At 38.1% G+C, this 17,954-nt stretch overlaps 1 protein-coding gene across 3 annotated transcripts in view; it reads left to right on the top strand.

Moving 5' to 3' along the window:
• The window catches only part of LOC108728508 (Protein tyrosine phosphatase 99A), a 219,510-nt gene that overhangs the window by 131,558 nt on the left and 69,998 nt on the right, over nt 1–17,954 (top strand). For all 3 annotated transcript variants that reach the window (XM_018457075.1, XM_018457077.1, XM_018457074.1), the window contains exon 2: nt 1,308–1,431. In XM_018457075.1, coding sequence (XP_018312577.1) covers nt 1,308–1,431 — 124 coding nt within the window. The remainder of the gene's footprint in view (nt 1–1,307; nt 1,432–17,954) is intronic.

The raw sequence follows: 17,954 nt of genomic DNA, 5'->3' as shown, positions 1-17,954 counted from the left end.
AGCCAGCCCAGCCACACTCTTGGTCGAATTTTTCGACTTAAACGGTGAGCAAAAAAATCGAGATTAGAGCAAAAAATTAGCAAAAAAATAGCCCTTCAAGAATATGTACTTGATTTTTCATTTGCTGCTTTTTTTCTTTGTGGCTGTGCTAACTTTGATCTTAAGCTAGCACAGCCATGGGTTTTAGCGAATCGGCTGGAGCAAAAAAATCGGGAATAGAGCAAAAAATTAGCAAAAAAATACCAAAAAAATGTGGTATAGGTCGCGTTTGATTGTGCTGAAGTGGCTGTGCCAGCTTAATAGACGTGTCATTTCTGCAAAGTGATAAATTTTCAACTATTAAATCAAATTATTGAAGAAAGGTTAAAATGTCATTTTTACTATATATTTTATAGTGCCTGTACATTTGACTTTTTCTAAATTTCTTCTATCTCAATTAAATAAAATTATGATGTATATAACTCTTTATATGAGTTAAGCTTAAACTCAATTTACTTAATTCACAATTACTCGATATTTATACTCAGCTTACAATAGTAAGTGTCGTCGCCATTTTGCTTCAGATCAACATTGTCCAGACTCTTACTTCTAGGGACTCTAGTATATGAGTGGGAGGCGCTTACGTGCACCGTGACAGCGTATGGCACTTGAAGAAGAACATTAATTTCGCATTAGTTTGAATCAATTTGATCGTATTTACATTCAGAAAAATTATAATTTGTTTTATGTGCTAAATCGATTTAATCATAAATTAAATTATATTTAAAATTGTTCATATTTTATTTATAATTACAACAAATTCATGCCCCTACACGCAGCAATTTAATATATTTAAGATATACTTGAGAGAAAAATTTAATACGACAATAAAGCTGTCGACACGATCGACGAAACATTGCAAGCGTTTCTATTTTGTGACAAGATTGTTTCGGAAATATGGATATCATAAGTATTCGTGTAAAGCTTGTGATACGTGTTTGTATTACATGTCGATACCGATACAAACGTCTGTAAGAAATATCAACTACGTGACTTCAACTTTCAAGAAAATAAATTTCAGCTTAAGGAACTGGAGCGAGTTAGCGTCATACTATAAACGCGTCGTGGCCGTACATATAGCTACTGTAACTTTAAGGTAATGCTTTTCCTAAGTAGTTGGCACATCGTGTGCACAGTTATATTTGTTTGGTTAATAATCGCGAAAACTTACCTTGTAATAATCCGCGGCGAAATTTTCGACAGTTCGACAATTTCCACGGCCACGAGTTGCACAACAGCGTTGCGAATGATAAAATTTCTGCTTTCAGATGTGCCTGATCCACCGGAGCGACCACTTGTCATAAGTTACACGTCCAAAGCCGTGAATATATCGTGGGCACCTGGTGTTAATTCCCACAACACTCCAATTTCGCAGTACGTCATCTACACCCGGTAAGTCCGTTAAATATTGACTCACGAAAAAAAGCTCCCTTGCTCAAGCCAACTCGCCGATCTGGCGTTCTGAATTTACTCAGATAACTCGGAAATTGCAAATATTATATTAAAAGCATAGTTTTTTTTTTAAATATAGTAAGATCGAAATCGATGTGATAAATTGATGTAGTGATGTTGTCGCCGTCACGTCGCGAGCTTGTACACATAGAGAGATGCAAAGATTAAAGTAATTTCCCTGTAATGTCATTTAGGAGTTACGTCGTGACGTCAGTCACTAAACTTTACTGTTGATTTCCACGACATGCCACTGTCGCTTTCTCGCGGAAGTTGAGCAAATTGCTACGCCGGAGTGAATTAATGTCGCTTTTTCTCGGGGAAAACATTTTTTAATAGGAAAAAAAATCGGAGCATCTGCAGGATACGCCCGGAAATAGCTCGGTTTACGCTCAAGTAGATCTCAACCTGATTATCTTACGTGTACGACTGGTAGCCTGGCTTTCGTGGTCCTCACTCGTGTTAGGAGGTGGAAGAAGAAACGAATAAAATAAAAGGAATTACCGAGGATAAGAACCGCGGTGTCGATAAGCACCCTTTGTTCTCCGCCGCGTCTCTCGATTCCGTTATCTCTCCCTTCTGCCTTTCCTCTCTTCCATCCAACCCGTTCCGTTGGGTCTCTTGACCCCGCGACCGACTTCCACGTTTCCCATCGCTACGACATCACCTTTTCGTTTACCCACGAATTTTCCCTTCGATGTCACCGGTAAAGCCAAACTACCGGCAATATATACGTCGTATTAGAAAAAAAAATGTAAAAACGCCGAAATAACGCATAAAACTGGAAAAATATTTTCGTACCATTGTGTGGTATATAAACAACATAATATATACAGCGAAAACTATATATACACGAATGTAGGTACTCACGGCGGTACGTTCTGCAAAACTGCTGCGAATATGGAAATCGCGAATACGAGAAAGAGGAATATATAGAAAGATTAAGGTTGAATAAAAAAAAATGTAAAACACTAAAATAAAGAGCACAATTTTTTGATTTTTCATTTAATCTTATCTTATAGAAAATTTACGCTTAATTTTTAGGACTATACGTTTGTGAGTGGCGAATATTTCTTCTTAGGAAAATGCATGACTTTCTGTTAAAAAAAAGTAAAAGGATAAAAAGTTGTTTCCCTTTTTATTCGTTATTATGTTTGTTAATTCCTCCGAGAGTAATTTTTTCGAATCTAAAAAAGAGATTGCAAATATCGAATGTATAGGAATACATGAATAAAAAGTCGTAAATCAGGAGATTCTGTTTTAACGTCTGCACAAATTGAAAATATTGAATGCTGTTAGATTTAATTCTAATAATGCTCTTTTTATTTACGATCATTTATAGAAATTTTGTACGTTATAATTAACTTTCTATATAATTAACTAATCTTTGTATAAAGAAAGGACATTTAAAGACGCTTGATCTCTCATTTTAGAATATTTTCATTTAAAAAAAATGTGTTTCTACTCTTCATGGAGTTTGGCAAATTTTCAGCGATTTAAAAAATTCAGCCGATACTCTTTTTATATAATAACGTAAAGCCTAGCAAAATTGCTTTCTATCGACCGTTAGCGATGTATTTGTGAACTTGTACCTCGGCCAACTACGAGCTCTCCACGTTTCGATCTGGTCATACCGAAAGGGTTAATTTGCACCGATGCGCCGTGGTCGTCATCGAGCTCACGTTTCGATTTCGATGTAGCGATGAGTTAATTCGATCGATGCATTGTACTGCCCGAACCTTCTCTATCTTTGAAAGGAAAAAAGACATAAAAGGGAAGGAAAAAGAAATTAAAATGTCGGTACAGTTTTATTATTAAATCCCCACATTGCCGGACGTTCATTTCGCTACGCAACACGGAGCATCGCGGTTCTCTCGTTCCCTGGAAGGCGAATGCTCGCGCGAGACTACGAGCGGATGGAATTCTTAATCAAGTTTCCATTTTCTTTCTTTTTTTCCGCCCCTATGTCTCGACCGCGCGGCTGCCGCCGCCCCGCGCGCGCTTTCTTCCCTTTCTTCCGGTCGCGAAGCAGACAAAACCCCGAGAGTAGAAGTTGTAGGAAATAATATATCAGTCGGTGTCGTTATGGTCGCCGAATATTGAAGTTTCGCCCCGCGAACCATTTCGCCTTGCCGCTCGGGCTGGCAGGCCCTTTCAGAAAACTATCGTAATACCTCATAGAACTTGGAAAATATTAGTTTTATAATAAAGTTCGGTCGAACTTCGTTCAGCCGCGAAAAGAGCAAGTGAGAGCAAGAACGAGAGTATACGCGCGCGCGCGCGCGAGAGAGAGAGAGAGAGAGAGAGAGAGCGCTCTTGCGGACGGGTTGCACAATCGTTCCGTTCGAAGATTATTAATCTTCGCGGAAATCAACCGCCGTTTTGACGAGGTTCTTCTTGCAATGGCATCTCACCGATCTTCCAGCTGGAAATGACGTCGACACGCAGCCAACACCTTCCGACGGTCGTATATAATCACGCCGGCATCACAAATCCTTCAATACGAACAATATAATACTCGTCAAAAAATGTGAATTACACTGTTAAATTCATAACGTAAAATTACATCCAATTTAAGTTATTTTTAATTATTTCTATAATAGGTCTCCTACTCAATATGTCGTTAATTTAATTAAAAATGAGGTTAACAATTTAACACACACACGCACACGCACACACACATGAAAATATAATTAAAAATTCGACTCAAATTTAGTTTATTATTTATTGAATGCATATATTAATTTGGATGTTTCCTTTGAAACTGACCACAAAAATGATTTAACGGAAGTTAAAAATAATAAAATGTTATTTTAATTCAAGGAATTGGATTGCCGTTGCTCCTTTAATATCTAATAGATCTAATATCTAATGTATTATTAGTAAGAATTGCGAGCAACACGAATATATATATATGTATATATATATATATGTCCTCTATTCTTTACGACACACGGAAAATACTATAAAACACCTAAAACACCAGTAACTTACAGAAATACGCGGCGTACATTCTACTTTTGGTATGTGCCGGCCTCCCTTGCAATTTAGTAACCATTTGCCACATATGTTCGGATTAAAAAACATTTGTGAAACTTAAATGTATACACGTTATACACGGCCAAACACGTTTTCAATTTGCCACTGCAACGTGCATCCCGTGCAAACGGCGGCGTATTCGGACAACATCCGGGTGCAGCGTGCCACCTCCTCTCCTCTTTTCTCCTCTTCCCTCTCTCAACCCCACGGGCCCCGTCACCGATCATTTATCTCCGTAATATCAGAAAAGTGGCGAGGAATAAATGCCGCGACCGCGTTTATTAGACGGGACGGACTATCGATCTTAGTGTGTTAGGTGTCCCCTGTGGGCGGCCGATCAATTTCCCGGGATTCCTTCGCTTAATCTTCCCGCGTTTTGTTAAACGTATTAAAATGGAATTCCAATTTCGCACAAGCCCACCGACACGGATAGAGAGCCTGCGCTCTCGTTTACAGCTTGGCGATCGTGCACGAGATCTGCGAGTTTTAATTACTTTTGTCTCGCGCAGTACTCATGTGCAGTTAGAGCTCGCTTCTTGCGGCTCAGTTTCCGGTTTTGAATTGACTTTCAGTCTTGCAATGGGATAAATCGGGGAAGGCCTTTTCGACTTTTCACCGCAGAGGCGTACGCTGCAGGCACTCAGCGAGTGCATTTAACGAGCGTTAAATGAGTATTTCATTGTACGTCACGCGAATAATAGCCCAGGAAACGCTTCAGTTTTTGTCGGACACTTTCATTAAATTCGACGATTAAATTCGATGTAGTACAAAGAGTACCATCTTGCGACATCGCACACGCGTGAATGTTGTTTTGCTTATAAAAGTCCAGATTTCCCAATAGGAAAAACTGGAAGGCTAATGTTTACAGGGAAAATGACGTTTACTTCCGTGGCTCTTCAAAAGACTCTTGCCAGGCTTATTTCCAATTTCATAAGCTGCAACTATCTTACAAGAAATTTTTCAGAGGTAGGAAACAGATGTGTAATATATATACGCTCACGCGGAAATATTGCGTTACTGATGGTAGCTTTATACGCCCAACGTCGAGAGATAGATGCCCGTCGAAAAATCCCGCTTTTGAATTAATAGTAGCTAAAATCCGGAAGAGAACGGTTTTGCTGAAGTAACTAAAAATTTAACTAGATACAGATCTAAAAATAATTTTGTTGGACCACCAAAATAATTACGTAGAAATCTCAAGCATAATGAGCCATGCTGCAAAAAGTTTTAAAATTCTAATATTAATAAGTTTGAGCATCCTACATAATTATTTTGATCCAAATAAAATTATTTTCAATTCTGTATCTACACTAAGAAAAAAACATTGTTCATTATAATTAAATTAATTCAGTCAAACATATTATATTTGACTTAAATACATATATACATTTTTCAAGGAAAGAAATGAAGACAGAGAGAGAGAGAGCTCATTAATTAAATTAATTTAGTCAAATGAATAATTTTTTTCTTACTATAGCTAAATTTTTAGATGCTTCTGCAAAATTATTCTTTTCGTATAACTTTCGTGAATAATACATTAATGTGTACAATAAATATCGCCGATACTTATTAAGAAACTTATACATCTTTCTTCTTTTTTTCTCTTTTCTTCTCAGATATTGGAGAAAAGCTAACGGCGTAACGTTATCTCTTTCCGCCAAAGACCGCGGATTAAATGTAGCGTATCAGCTCGAGTCGGCCATGAAAGTCTGGAATAAGTGAGCAGGATTAATTAAGACTAGCGCAAACGCGACCCAACATAATCGGCTGACGTTAACTCCGTGCCTTAATTCCGGGGCCGTAAACTGTTCTTCGCAGCGTCGTGAAAGGTAATGCGAGATACGTGACGTCGTTGATCACGCGTCGAAACGCTATAGATCTCGTCTCATTCTCTCTTTCTCTCTCTCTCTCTACCTCTCTCCCTTCCTTTCTCTCTTCCTCCCTCTTCCTCCCCCCTCTCTCTATCCAATCCTGCGTCCTCTTTTGGCCATTACGAAGCGAATTTTGCAGCTGACGCTGGATTAAGAACTCGAACGTATGAAAAACTCCTTGCACTTACCGAATATATAATTTCAACGTTGACCCAGGCGCATTTACGGGATCACGTATATATGTTTGGATAACGGATGCTGGGATTAATTCATAACCCGTACTTCCATCCTGCTACTTGATTAGTTTTCCGATAAACGATTAATCCCGTAGCGAGTGATATATGTATCACGATTACCGACATCCAAAACCGACATCCGTGCTCCTAATAAAATCTTCTTTCGTAAAAATACTCGCGTGCGATGACATGCAATAATTGATCTTTCTTGGATCCGTAATAATTGGTTTATTATAACTAATCTTAGAACGTGCTATTATAAATAGCTTTGCTTCTACATACGATCGGTAATTTTATACAGTCTAAATTTAAATTCGATATCGCAGAGCGAATGTAATATATTGACGAATATAATTTTAAGTATTCTTGAGAGAAATTAACTCTCGTCTCATTTTAACAGTGCCGAGTTAGGATAATCGATATTTGTTCTAGTTTCGAAAAATGAAATATGCAAATACGCAAATACGTTGCGTATGAAATTAAAAATATGTATAAATGCACAGGACACAAAACTTTCAAATTACGTTACAATTTAATGTAATGTCCGGGTCGAAATATAAAATGTTAAAATGCAATATATATAATTTAAATATTTCACAGGTCATATGTCATACATTTTACCGGTGATGCTTTTTTGTGCATGATAACTCGGTTTGCCAGAAATGTTTTGATTTAGTTTTTTGCAGCAATCAAAAATTGCGGAAAATTCTGAAATGTTTGGCGTGGAAACGAAACGGAAATTGTTGCCGATACTGTCAAACGCGAGAATACCGCTATATTCCTTCTCTCCCACGTTGCATCAATTACGTCATCGTCGGAAGATCATCAGCTTTCGTTAAAAGCCGTTCTGTTATTAAAATCCATGGATGCAACGCGCTTTTCGAGAGTAAGATTGATGCGGCAGGAGTGAAATGAGATTAAAGAGAAAACGTTCTGATCCTTGTCGAAAATCTCACGGGGATCCTTCCGCCTTCGCCACGAATCTTTTATCTTCTATGAGGCATCTCGCTCGCCGCGCACCGGTCGAAGTAATTTCTGAAATTGTGTGCGATTGTTGCTATGTTTATGTGCACGAACCTGCATTCCAACGCCCGCCTGGTTAATCGGCTATTGTGAAAATTAGACAGAAAACTTAATTATAAGATTCCTGATTGGTTGGATCCTCTGGAGGCTCACTCCGCAGAAAAGACCGAGATATCTCAGTCGGATTCTCAGCGCGATAACAACATTTAAAATTACACGCAATGCCGTTCTCTTCTCGCGATACCGTTTATGTTTCTGAATAATGTATCATCCTTGAAGTGAATAATTATTATAGTTTATAACTTTTACGATATAAAAACCGAATATAATGTAAATATCCGATTTACTTTTTGTTTTTAACCCTTTACCAATTTGGATCTTTTTTTGCACAAACTTCATTTTTGCTCAAAAATTTCATTTTAGCTCAAATTATAATTTTTATTAAATAAAGATTTTAACATTTAAAAATGAAAAAACTGATAATGTAACAGAGCTTTTGAAAAGTAACTCTGAATTTTTTTTAAAGTCTACACTAAGAAAAATTTTTAGTTGAAAATGAACGAATCAGAAGACTCTGATTATATCAGAATTCTGTTATTCAGTTTCAACTAGAATTATAATAGATTTAACCAAAAAACTCTATCCATTTTCAACCAGGATTCCAATTAATGCAATAGAGCAAGACTTTTTCTAGTGTGGAATAGCGAAAAAAACTTGGATTGGATAAAAAGGACCTACATTGGGTAAAAATGACTACAGATAGATGGTTAAAATTAAGATTGCACTGATATATCTTTTACGTTTGAAATAATCAACAACTTGATCAAATATTTATTAAACTGGTTCCTGGAGTAATTAGCGAATATTTCTGCAAAGTAAAACTAAGGCCAAATTTTTCTCCACTGGTGCTTTAACGTGGTATAGAGATACATGAATTATACGACGGACCATATCACTTCCCTGTTTGCACATGTAGTGTCAACCTTCTGAATAAACAAGACCTTTTAATTAAACGCGCTTGTGAGAACCGCACCCTCGTTGCGGACCCTCAAAGACGTTGCCGAGACGCGACTATACGCTGTTATCCTGTAGAATGATTTAAAACCGAAGTACGGAGAAAAGCACGGATGGCACGTTGAGTGGAACATGACGCGGAGCTGGCCAATTTCACGGCTGCCAAAAAAGACCAAGTCAAAAATTACGCGCGGGAAACTCCGGGACGCACAGCGAGGGAAAACTCGCTCGTGTGGCAAAGGCTAACGGCGCTCTTAACGTCGTAACGAACAGCCATAAAGGGATACGAAGGGCCGTTGGTACCGAAACGCGAAGCGATCGGCCGGACCGAGAACGTGGCCGAGATTTATTGGCTACGGCACGATTTATTTGACGCGTTTAAATGCCTACTTTATCGTGCTGGCCGATGGGGCGCATATACACATACACACGCACATACACAGCATTTCCAGCTTTGGTCGGTTCCATCCTCGCTTCTGCTCCTTTTTCCATCCTCGACGGTTTGGCGCATCGTCCATCGGCCGAGATTTTCAAGGTGTTTTCGCACGAACGACGCCGCGTCGCGCCGTCCACGCGAGCGCGTCGATGTGGTGTAACCGTGTAAAAATTCGTCGGGGCGTAACGGCGCTTTTCTCTAAAAAAACTTTTCCAGCGCGTTATTCAGGAATTTTTGGTGCTCTCCACGGACACTTTCACGCCGCTAATACTTGTGGATTGATAAGTCGGATAATTATTTTAATCACTTAAGCATTATATTCGTAATATTGCGCGGAAAAAATTTCTAATTTTATTTCTCTCTGAAATAAAAAACGAACGTTTTATTCATATAACGGTACATACACTGTTTGTATAAGTTAATCAACGTATGTTGTGTGTGCGTTTAATCTTGGAATTCTAAAACCATTGAACATTTTATTTTTCGTGCATTTTTGTAATTTTCTTCTCGACTCACTAAGTGATTAAAGCTGTCCTTTATTCATAGTTTCAGATAATTTTCGAGAGGATAAAGAGGATTGAGATAAAGAGAATTAAGAGCTTCTAAGAGATTTCATCTCTCTAGAGGTGAATTGCTCGATTCAGAAGAGCCTTCGGAAGATTTGTTAAAGCAAAAGCTCGTCTCGCCATAGCCCTCCCATACGTTTCTCCGAGCCGTTTGAAACGCGTACGTGATACCCGCGATTTAAGGGGCTAGAGAAATGTGATAAACGTTCGTACGAGGTCGATTTCGAGCGTTTATCTAACTGTCGGGTGGTGGGCACCGGTTTATGTCCGGTTGTGACTTTTCCCGATCATCGACTCTCACCGACTTTATTATCAACGCGCGGCACTAAATGCACCGGCCGAAAATCGATGACGCGATAAGCCAACTTGACCAGATTCGTTTGCATATCTGCGGAATGGCCAAGCGGCGTTAACAGCCGTCGCGCGAACATATTAATCCGTATATTAACTCTTCGCTATTGCCGCGCGTGGAAAAACGTTCAGCGGGACACTGAATCATAGCCGAACCGGCGTTTTAATCTCCTTTATATTATGCCCGCGTTGCCCGGGTGTGCAGATATCAGGTTTAATCTTTGAACAAATATGAACAAAAAATATTATATTAAGAAATATTTTTACCATAGACTCACGCTTATTTATTAACTGCTATATCTTCCTGCAATATCTTCACTGCATCGGCAGACTGTTCGTGAAAGACCGTTTTAAATACGATGTAATTATTAGGATTAATCCTCTGAAGCTGGGTCTATTCAATTTATTGAACCAACTCAATTATAAATCTCTTTAAAAATGTAAAAAATGTCGAACAATTCAATTTTCTTTATGATATATCTGCAAATTTGGATTATTCTTATTCTTATTATAAAATATTCATTCTTTTTTATGTCATTTTGATTCCGTAAAAAATTAATTCCTTTTAATTAACATAAATTAAATGAGTTTTATCCAGTGTTAATAATTCAGGATTGTCACAAATTCCTCACACATTCTAAAATTTTATAACTTTCCTGATTTCCAGACAAAATTTAATTATTTTTCTTGACTTTCAATAATATTTTAAAATTTTATATATTTTCGTCTTGATTTGGAAACCATTAAATATTTTGTTGAGAGATCAATTTAACATAACAATATAAATTACTGTTAATATTGTTGATTCTGTTTGCACTTTTTACTATTAAGTTGGTAGTAATCCAAAACTGCATATACCATACATGTAATGTACGTATATTAAACTATAAAGATAAGAATTTTAATTTCTTAGAAAATTCTGCAAAATTTTTTGATTTTTTCCTTATTTCTCTAACCGTTTTCAATTTCCCTGACAATTCCTTAATTTCCATAATTTTTGTGGCAACCTTGTAATTTGTGTTACAGATTTTGATGTCAGCTGCAGAGGGTTAATATTCAAGTAGGATAGAAAATAGTATTTTAATCTTTTTTAACTGTTCCAAATTATAATATATGATTATTAATATTTTAATATTATACAAAATTCAAAATATACTCAGCAACCTCGATTTGCCATATCACTATCATTAATCTAATGCACCTTGCGGTCATATTACGCTGCAGCATGCACCGCCGCTGGTTTTGCTCGCGTAAATTCCAAATAGTACGCACGCGCGCATCTCATCAGTTCGATCCAGTGATTTATTAGTGGCATATTAGAAATATATCATGTGTCTCGCGACATGACGAAGATATACCATCTTTAACATATACATCCCTAATACGATTCGACGGAATTGTTAAATTAATTTTCTGGGCTTTTATCATGTCTTACAACACCGTTTCACGATGTGATTTATTTTCATTCCGTCGGTGAATCTCATTTGCCGAGATAAGGCAATAAAGCCCGGCCATTATCGTCGATCTTATTATTCCGCCAGAGAAAACTCACTTCCATATTTTGAATACGACAGTTCTTTCTTTCTCTTTCTTCTCGATTAAATGAAAATTCTTTAAAACACATCAGCCTCACAGGTATACGCTCTACTTTCAGCAATCGTAACTTCTAGTTACGATAAGAGAAATTTCTATTGTCTCATCTGTCCAACGAACCTTAAATCTATTATCTTCATTACCGTTATCTATGCTATCTTATCTTTTCCCGTGCATTTTTTCAACGACTCGGCAAGACACGGCATTGCATTAATCTCCGTGGATTATCCACTTGTAAGATACTTAATGATATTCGTGGATTCTTAAGGCGGTTTCCAAAGTTTCGGAACTCGGCTCTCAGTGGAACCGTCACGAACGCGGTGGCAAGGACACCGCATTTAGCGGTGAAAGCGGTGAAAGAGAGGATGTAAGGACCTGGGGAATCGAGTATCCTTCTCACGATAGAGACGGGGGTGAGAGGGCTCGCCAACGAATCTTCCTCGCGGTCTCGTTGAAATTCGAGACGATCGCCGACGTCGATACCGTTTTACGCGGTGTAGCGCTGCCTTACGGTGATTATCTCTGACTGGTTAAGCTCCGTGGCGGGAAGCTCTCCCGAGGATTATCTCTCTGTCTCGACCGCTATACACCCTTCAGCCGCTGTCGATATTTCAACGGTCTTATCTGCTCCTTTGGGATACCAGGTCGAATTGCCCTCGGCCTCTCTCGTATACGTTGGTCGGCTGTATGTTGTTCGATTAATTAGATTACAGTTACGGGTAAACACGAGAATCCTTAAAGAATCCTTAAAAACTGTTTGAATATGTAGTATGTACAATGAAAATCAGAGCAAACAGCTCGATTGTGTTAAAGGCTATTGTAAGCTTAATTGTTTACTTAATTATTTACAGAGAAACGGTAATGTTCATAAGAAATGTTTCACGATAAAGAACTATTTTAGAATAAGAATAATAACGAAATTTTTAATAAGTGGTATAACGGTTTTTTTTTTCCCAGATATTGTGTGAGCATAAATTGATGACTTTTTTTTACCCTTTTTTACCAAATTTCAACTTATTTTTCAAAAATAGTCTTCTTTTAAAAAGTCATTGACTTATCGAACTGTATAATTATAATATACATTATAATTATAATATAATTATAATGTCGTATTACTCTTTTTTACGAAAGTGTAATTAAGTTTCATTTTGAATATACAATATCTTAATCTTAAGGCATCACAATTAAAGCAATATTGTGTCGTAATCTCATGTACTACAATAATACTCGGTAGCGATATCGATAATTTCACAATTTTCGAAAAAAAAGAAAAAACAACTTTTATAATGGTAAAAATAATATTATATACGAGACTCCGCCTAGGTTGGCATATCCGCTGAACAATAATTGTCATTAACACGGAAATATGTGCTGGAAGTAACCCGCAGGATTGTGTCCAGTCGTTCGTTCCCTCTTCCTCCCTCGTAACTTCCGCTACGTTTTTTCGATCTTTCGCTTTCCTTTCCTGCGCGAAATCCTTCTTCCTCTTCCCTCCCGTAGGATAGCATAAGCTCGCTATCTCGTTTCCCTTAGTGCCTATGGAATTTACGCCCTCTCGCCTTCTCGGCCAAGTTATGCGTTTTTAACGAGGCCAGGTTGGACTTTCGCGTTCTCGGGGATCCACTGCGTCAGTTAATTTTCGCCTCATGCCACTGTATAACCGGTACAGGCACTAATCGAGGGAACAGTATAAGATTATGTTATCGTACAGATTTCCTTGTCTTAATGAGCGCAATATAACATGAGATTTTAATCATTTATGCCTGTTTCCACCAATGTAGATCAACTTTAATCTCAGTTTAACGTACTGTTCATCCTTTTCTAGTTCTAAGAATTAGAAAAAGATGAAGAATAAGTTGAACCGAGATTATTAAGTTAATCTACATTGATGGAAATAGACATTAAATAGTGCAAAAAAACTAGAGCGAGTTTTCTTGGCGGTAGACAGATATTTGTAAAAAAATATACATAAGATATTTTAAGATATTTGATATAAAATTCAGTGCTACATTTAGCGTGACTTTAATGGTGTCAATAAAAAAAAGCAGACGCTTCCATTTTAGGTTTTAATTTGTATATTTTTAATGTCCTTTTTTTTACGCCGGATAAAGATTATTTAAACACGGACAATTGGATAATCGGTTCGAAAGCGCATTCAATCCGCACGTTTGCAGGACAATTACGGCGGATATATTTCGAATCCAATATCGAATTAAATGTCACACCGTTAAACATCCCCGATGAGTGGGAATTCTTTTCCAATTTGTTCCTGTCATTTCGCACGAGGGACGATTTCGCAGAAGTAAAAACGCGCGAGTGTACGACGAACGTTTAATTATCCTGAGCTGACTCGTAGCGTTCAGATTAGGTAGCTTAGAATTAAGGGACACGGGGGCTCCAGACTTTAGCAGACTACGGACACAGGGGCTTTCACGCTCGTCCTAACTACTATACTCTGTCGCCTAGCAACCAGAAACCGTCTCCTCGGTAGCACCGGCTTCCGCGATTAATCCATTCGAAGTGCAGATTAAACCGCCACGTTACTTTCTAACCGCGCGTGTACGATCGTCGTGCTCGTCAATATTCGAAACTTTGTCAGGAACTTAGGGATCACGGGCGACGATTCGTTCGAAGTTGCCCGAAAGTCACGGTTCGGAGAAAAAATCTCTCCCCCTCCTTCTCTCTCTCTCTCTCTTTCTCTCTCCCCTCTCTTTTTCTTCCCCTTTCTCTCGCTTTCTCTCTAGATTGATCATCTGTCTCTCTTTCCCGTGAAATTCTACGCGCCGTAAACGAGAGCGAAATAACTTTCCTTTTGCGACGAACTATATTAATTTGTTCCTACTCGTAATACTAGATACTAAATATCTCGTAATTATAAATGTAGGAAAATTTAATTAAGATTCTCCGTCGTTGTCGGGACATACGGTCGAGCTGTTGCCGTGCATACTGCTCTTAACACAAACGCCCGACATGCATATTCGCGCTGACGAGAATGGAACTAACATAAGTGAGAAGCAAGACGGAGAAGTTTGTCGAACATGGGGAACACAAACTGCTCTTGTCTTTCATTATATATAACGATGTCACGGCGATTCAATATACGTTCTTTAAAGATAAAATCTTTATTAAAAGAGACGAAATTGAACGTAGAAATTACGCTGTCACGTCCACATGCGCAAGACATCTTTCTTTTCTGAAAAAAAAGGGAAAAAAAAGAAAGAGGAATCATATTCGTGTGGTGACGCGTAACAATCCACAGATAACCAAGTCAAAGGCATTTTGTCGTAAAATGAAAAATTCCGTGGCGTTCTGAAAAATTCCGCTCGCTTAACGCGATATACATTTCGTGCTCTGCGCCACGGTACGCGCGTAGCTAATTTATTTAACGGTGCCACGCGGCTCACGCGTTCTCGCTCTCGCTCGCGCTCCGAACTTTTCCATGAAAATCGAAGGTGGTAGCGCGGACGGAACGGGGCCACGTTTTTTCAGCCGTCGGCGGTACTTTTAATCTTCCAAAATCCCGCGTAATGTAATATTTTCGCTCCGGCATCATTTCTCCCTGTCAAATGGAGCCGACCGACCGACACGGGGGGCGGCAATCGGGCGCATCGGCGACACGGGGAGATCGACGCTCGATAGATCTATCGATTATACATAACACGGGAGAGAATTCGGGTACACAGACAGCCATGGATATTTCTCGTCGAATTTGAATTTCAAGCCCCAACGCGCAAATAGATTCAATTTTTAACGACCGCCGTTGTTCGTCGTGCGCATTTGCCTCGCCGGTTGCGGACGCGCCGCGTCCATAAATGTAAGCAACATTACAACTCGCGCCGCCATTCGTTCGCGCGCGCCGTCGTCCATAAATGTAAATGAAACTCCATTGTCAAGCGAGGGTTGATGTTCTCGTTGTTTGACAGGTACGACAGAAAGAAAGAGCGGAGTGACAAAATCTCTGGTGACAAAAGACCCTCCCTCTTCTCCGGAATCGTATTTATTTCACAAATTGCGCTGCGGTTTGCCGTGACGATCTTATCCTTCTTCTATCAACAATAATTTTACCTAATTCTCTGTTTGATGGAAATGCTCCAATCGACGTTGTAATATGCCGGTGAGTTACAGAGCTGGATGTAGGTAAAGATTGTATCGAATGTAGGTAGATGTGCGGATAAGCCGCGGATAAATGAAGGGAAAAATGCGAAATAAGTAATTTAAAAAAAATAGGTGGCCGTATTTGCCATTATTACGCAAGATCGATAACAATAGTCACGTTAAATTCTATTGTACGTCGAGCTCGGAGGCTTAATGCGATCCGGAAATGGAAAGGGATGGCACAGTAGGTTGGGAGGACGTGAAAAACGTGGAAATGGAAAAATGCTCGTGGGATATCACGGCAACCCCCGGGATGAGCGGCTGAGATTAGAATTAAGGTGAAAGGAAAGCGAGGACATTATCAGGTTGGTCCATAAATTCAAGAAGATTAGTCCACGGCGAATCTTACCGGTTTGCCTCTCTGACTGTTACTTACAATCGCAATCTTGTGGATACTTTTTAACTTCACGTATAACAGCTACTTTCAGTTCCGCCGACGTTAATATTAATTTTTTACGATAAGGATGGCCGTCGCAGAAATTCACCGTTGAATCAATTAAAAGCGGAGCTATATCGAGCTATTATCAGCGAATATTTTTTCCGGGCCGCTGAGTCTGGCCTCATTTGGCAAATTTCTAATAATACATTCGGCCGCTCGTTAGGAAAGTGGGTTAATTCTTTAAATCGTGTTCTCTAAGCGATAACACGGCGCGGAGGTAATCCTCATTAGGCCAAGATAATCTAGTTCTAGCCACATTTTTATTAATTATTATTAACCGTTTTTGACCGAGATCAGTGGTGATTTTAATATTAGGCTATTATTATCTTACCATTTTTCATGTAGCATAATCGTTTTTCCTGTTTAAATATGTCGCGTATATTTAATCGACAAATCTACTTTTATTGAATATCATTAGACCAAACTATCAAAATATGCTTGATAATAACAGAAACTTGTAATCGAAAAGAACGATGTTGCTGAAGTATTTAAAAATTTAACTAGATATAAATAGATCTGAAAATAATTTTATACCATCAACTAATTACGTAACGCTCAAATTAGCTGTTAAAGTTTTAAAACTTTTTGCAGTTATTCACGTTTAAACATTTTATCAATTTATTTTGGTGTAACAAAATTATTTTCAGATCTGTATCTAGCTAAATTTGTAAATACTTCAACAAAACTGTTCTTTCCATATTTAGTTTTTGATATTTTGTAAAGTACGTGAAAGTCATTAAAGAAGAATATTAGGGTTGCCATAAAATTGGAAATCAAGGAAATATTAAGGAAAACAGTCAGAGAAATATCAGAGAATTTTGCAAAATTTTCTGGAAAATTAAAATTCTTATTTTTATAGAAGTTTGATATGCGTATATTACACCTACGCAGTTCCGGAATACTATCAATTTAAAAATTAAATGTAAGTGTTGTTAGCAATATTAATAGCAATTTATATTACTATGTTAAATTACACCTTCAATAAAATATTTTATGGTTTCCAAATCGAAACGAAAATATAAAATTTTCAAAATATTATTGAGAGCATCAGGGAAATTCATGAAGTTTCGTCTAGAAATCAGAGAATAATTATAAAATTCTAGAATGAGGAATTTGTGACAAGCCTATATATTAATAAAATTTGTAGTAAGGTTTGATTTGATTTAAGTTGCTCATTGCAGTTACAAGAATTAAGAAAAATCTTATTCATTGATGGTATATATATACCTACATAATGCAATAGAATTAATTTCAAGATCAAGATAATAATAAGGATTTTGATACTGTGAAACATATCATATTCCGAAGATGACACATGATTATGTGTCACGTTAAATTCGCACATGTAGCAGTAGTTGATTGCTACAAGCCACAGGGGTGGAGGAAGGAGAGGAGACAGGCAAGAGTAAGACGAGGTGACAGGGGACAGCGGGCGAGTCAGAGTAGATAACCAGATAATCCACCGAATCGGCAATTAGTACACATTGGAATAATTAACACCGATCTACCGTTAAATCCTTGAGCAAGACACCTATGCCACGGCGGCTTCTCAATTACAAAGAGAGATTGCATGCTCGTCACGGGATGCTCCAGCAGCTATTATTTGCGGCGTCTATGTAACACCAGAGTTGGCCGAACCAATGCAAGAAGTTGTTCGACGAAGCAGAACACGTACCGCGCTACGCGCGAACAGTAGATCAAGTAAATATTTAGTTTGCATATAGAGTTTCTATCTTTGATAAT

This window comes from Mycetomoellerius zeteki, unplaced genomic scaffold, assembly GCF_001594055.1.
Source record: "Mycetomoellerius zeteki isolate Tzet28-1 unplaced genomic scaffold, Tzet1.0 scaffold62, whole genome shotgun sequence".
In the NCBI taxonomy this organism is placed as follows: domain Eukaryota; kingdom Metazoa; phylum Arthropoda; class Insecta; order Hymenoptera; family Formicidae; genus Mycetomoellerius; species Mycetomoellerius zeteki.
The sequence above is the reverse complement of the archived record's forward strand: the minus strand, read 5'-3'. Positions and strand labels throughout refer to the sequence as shown.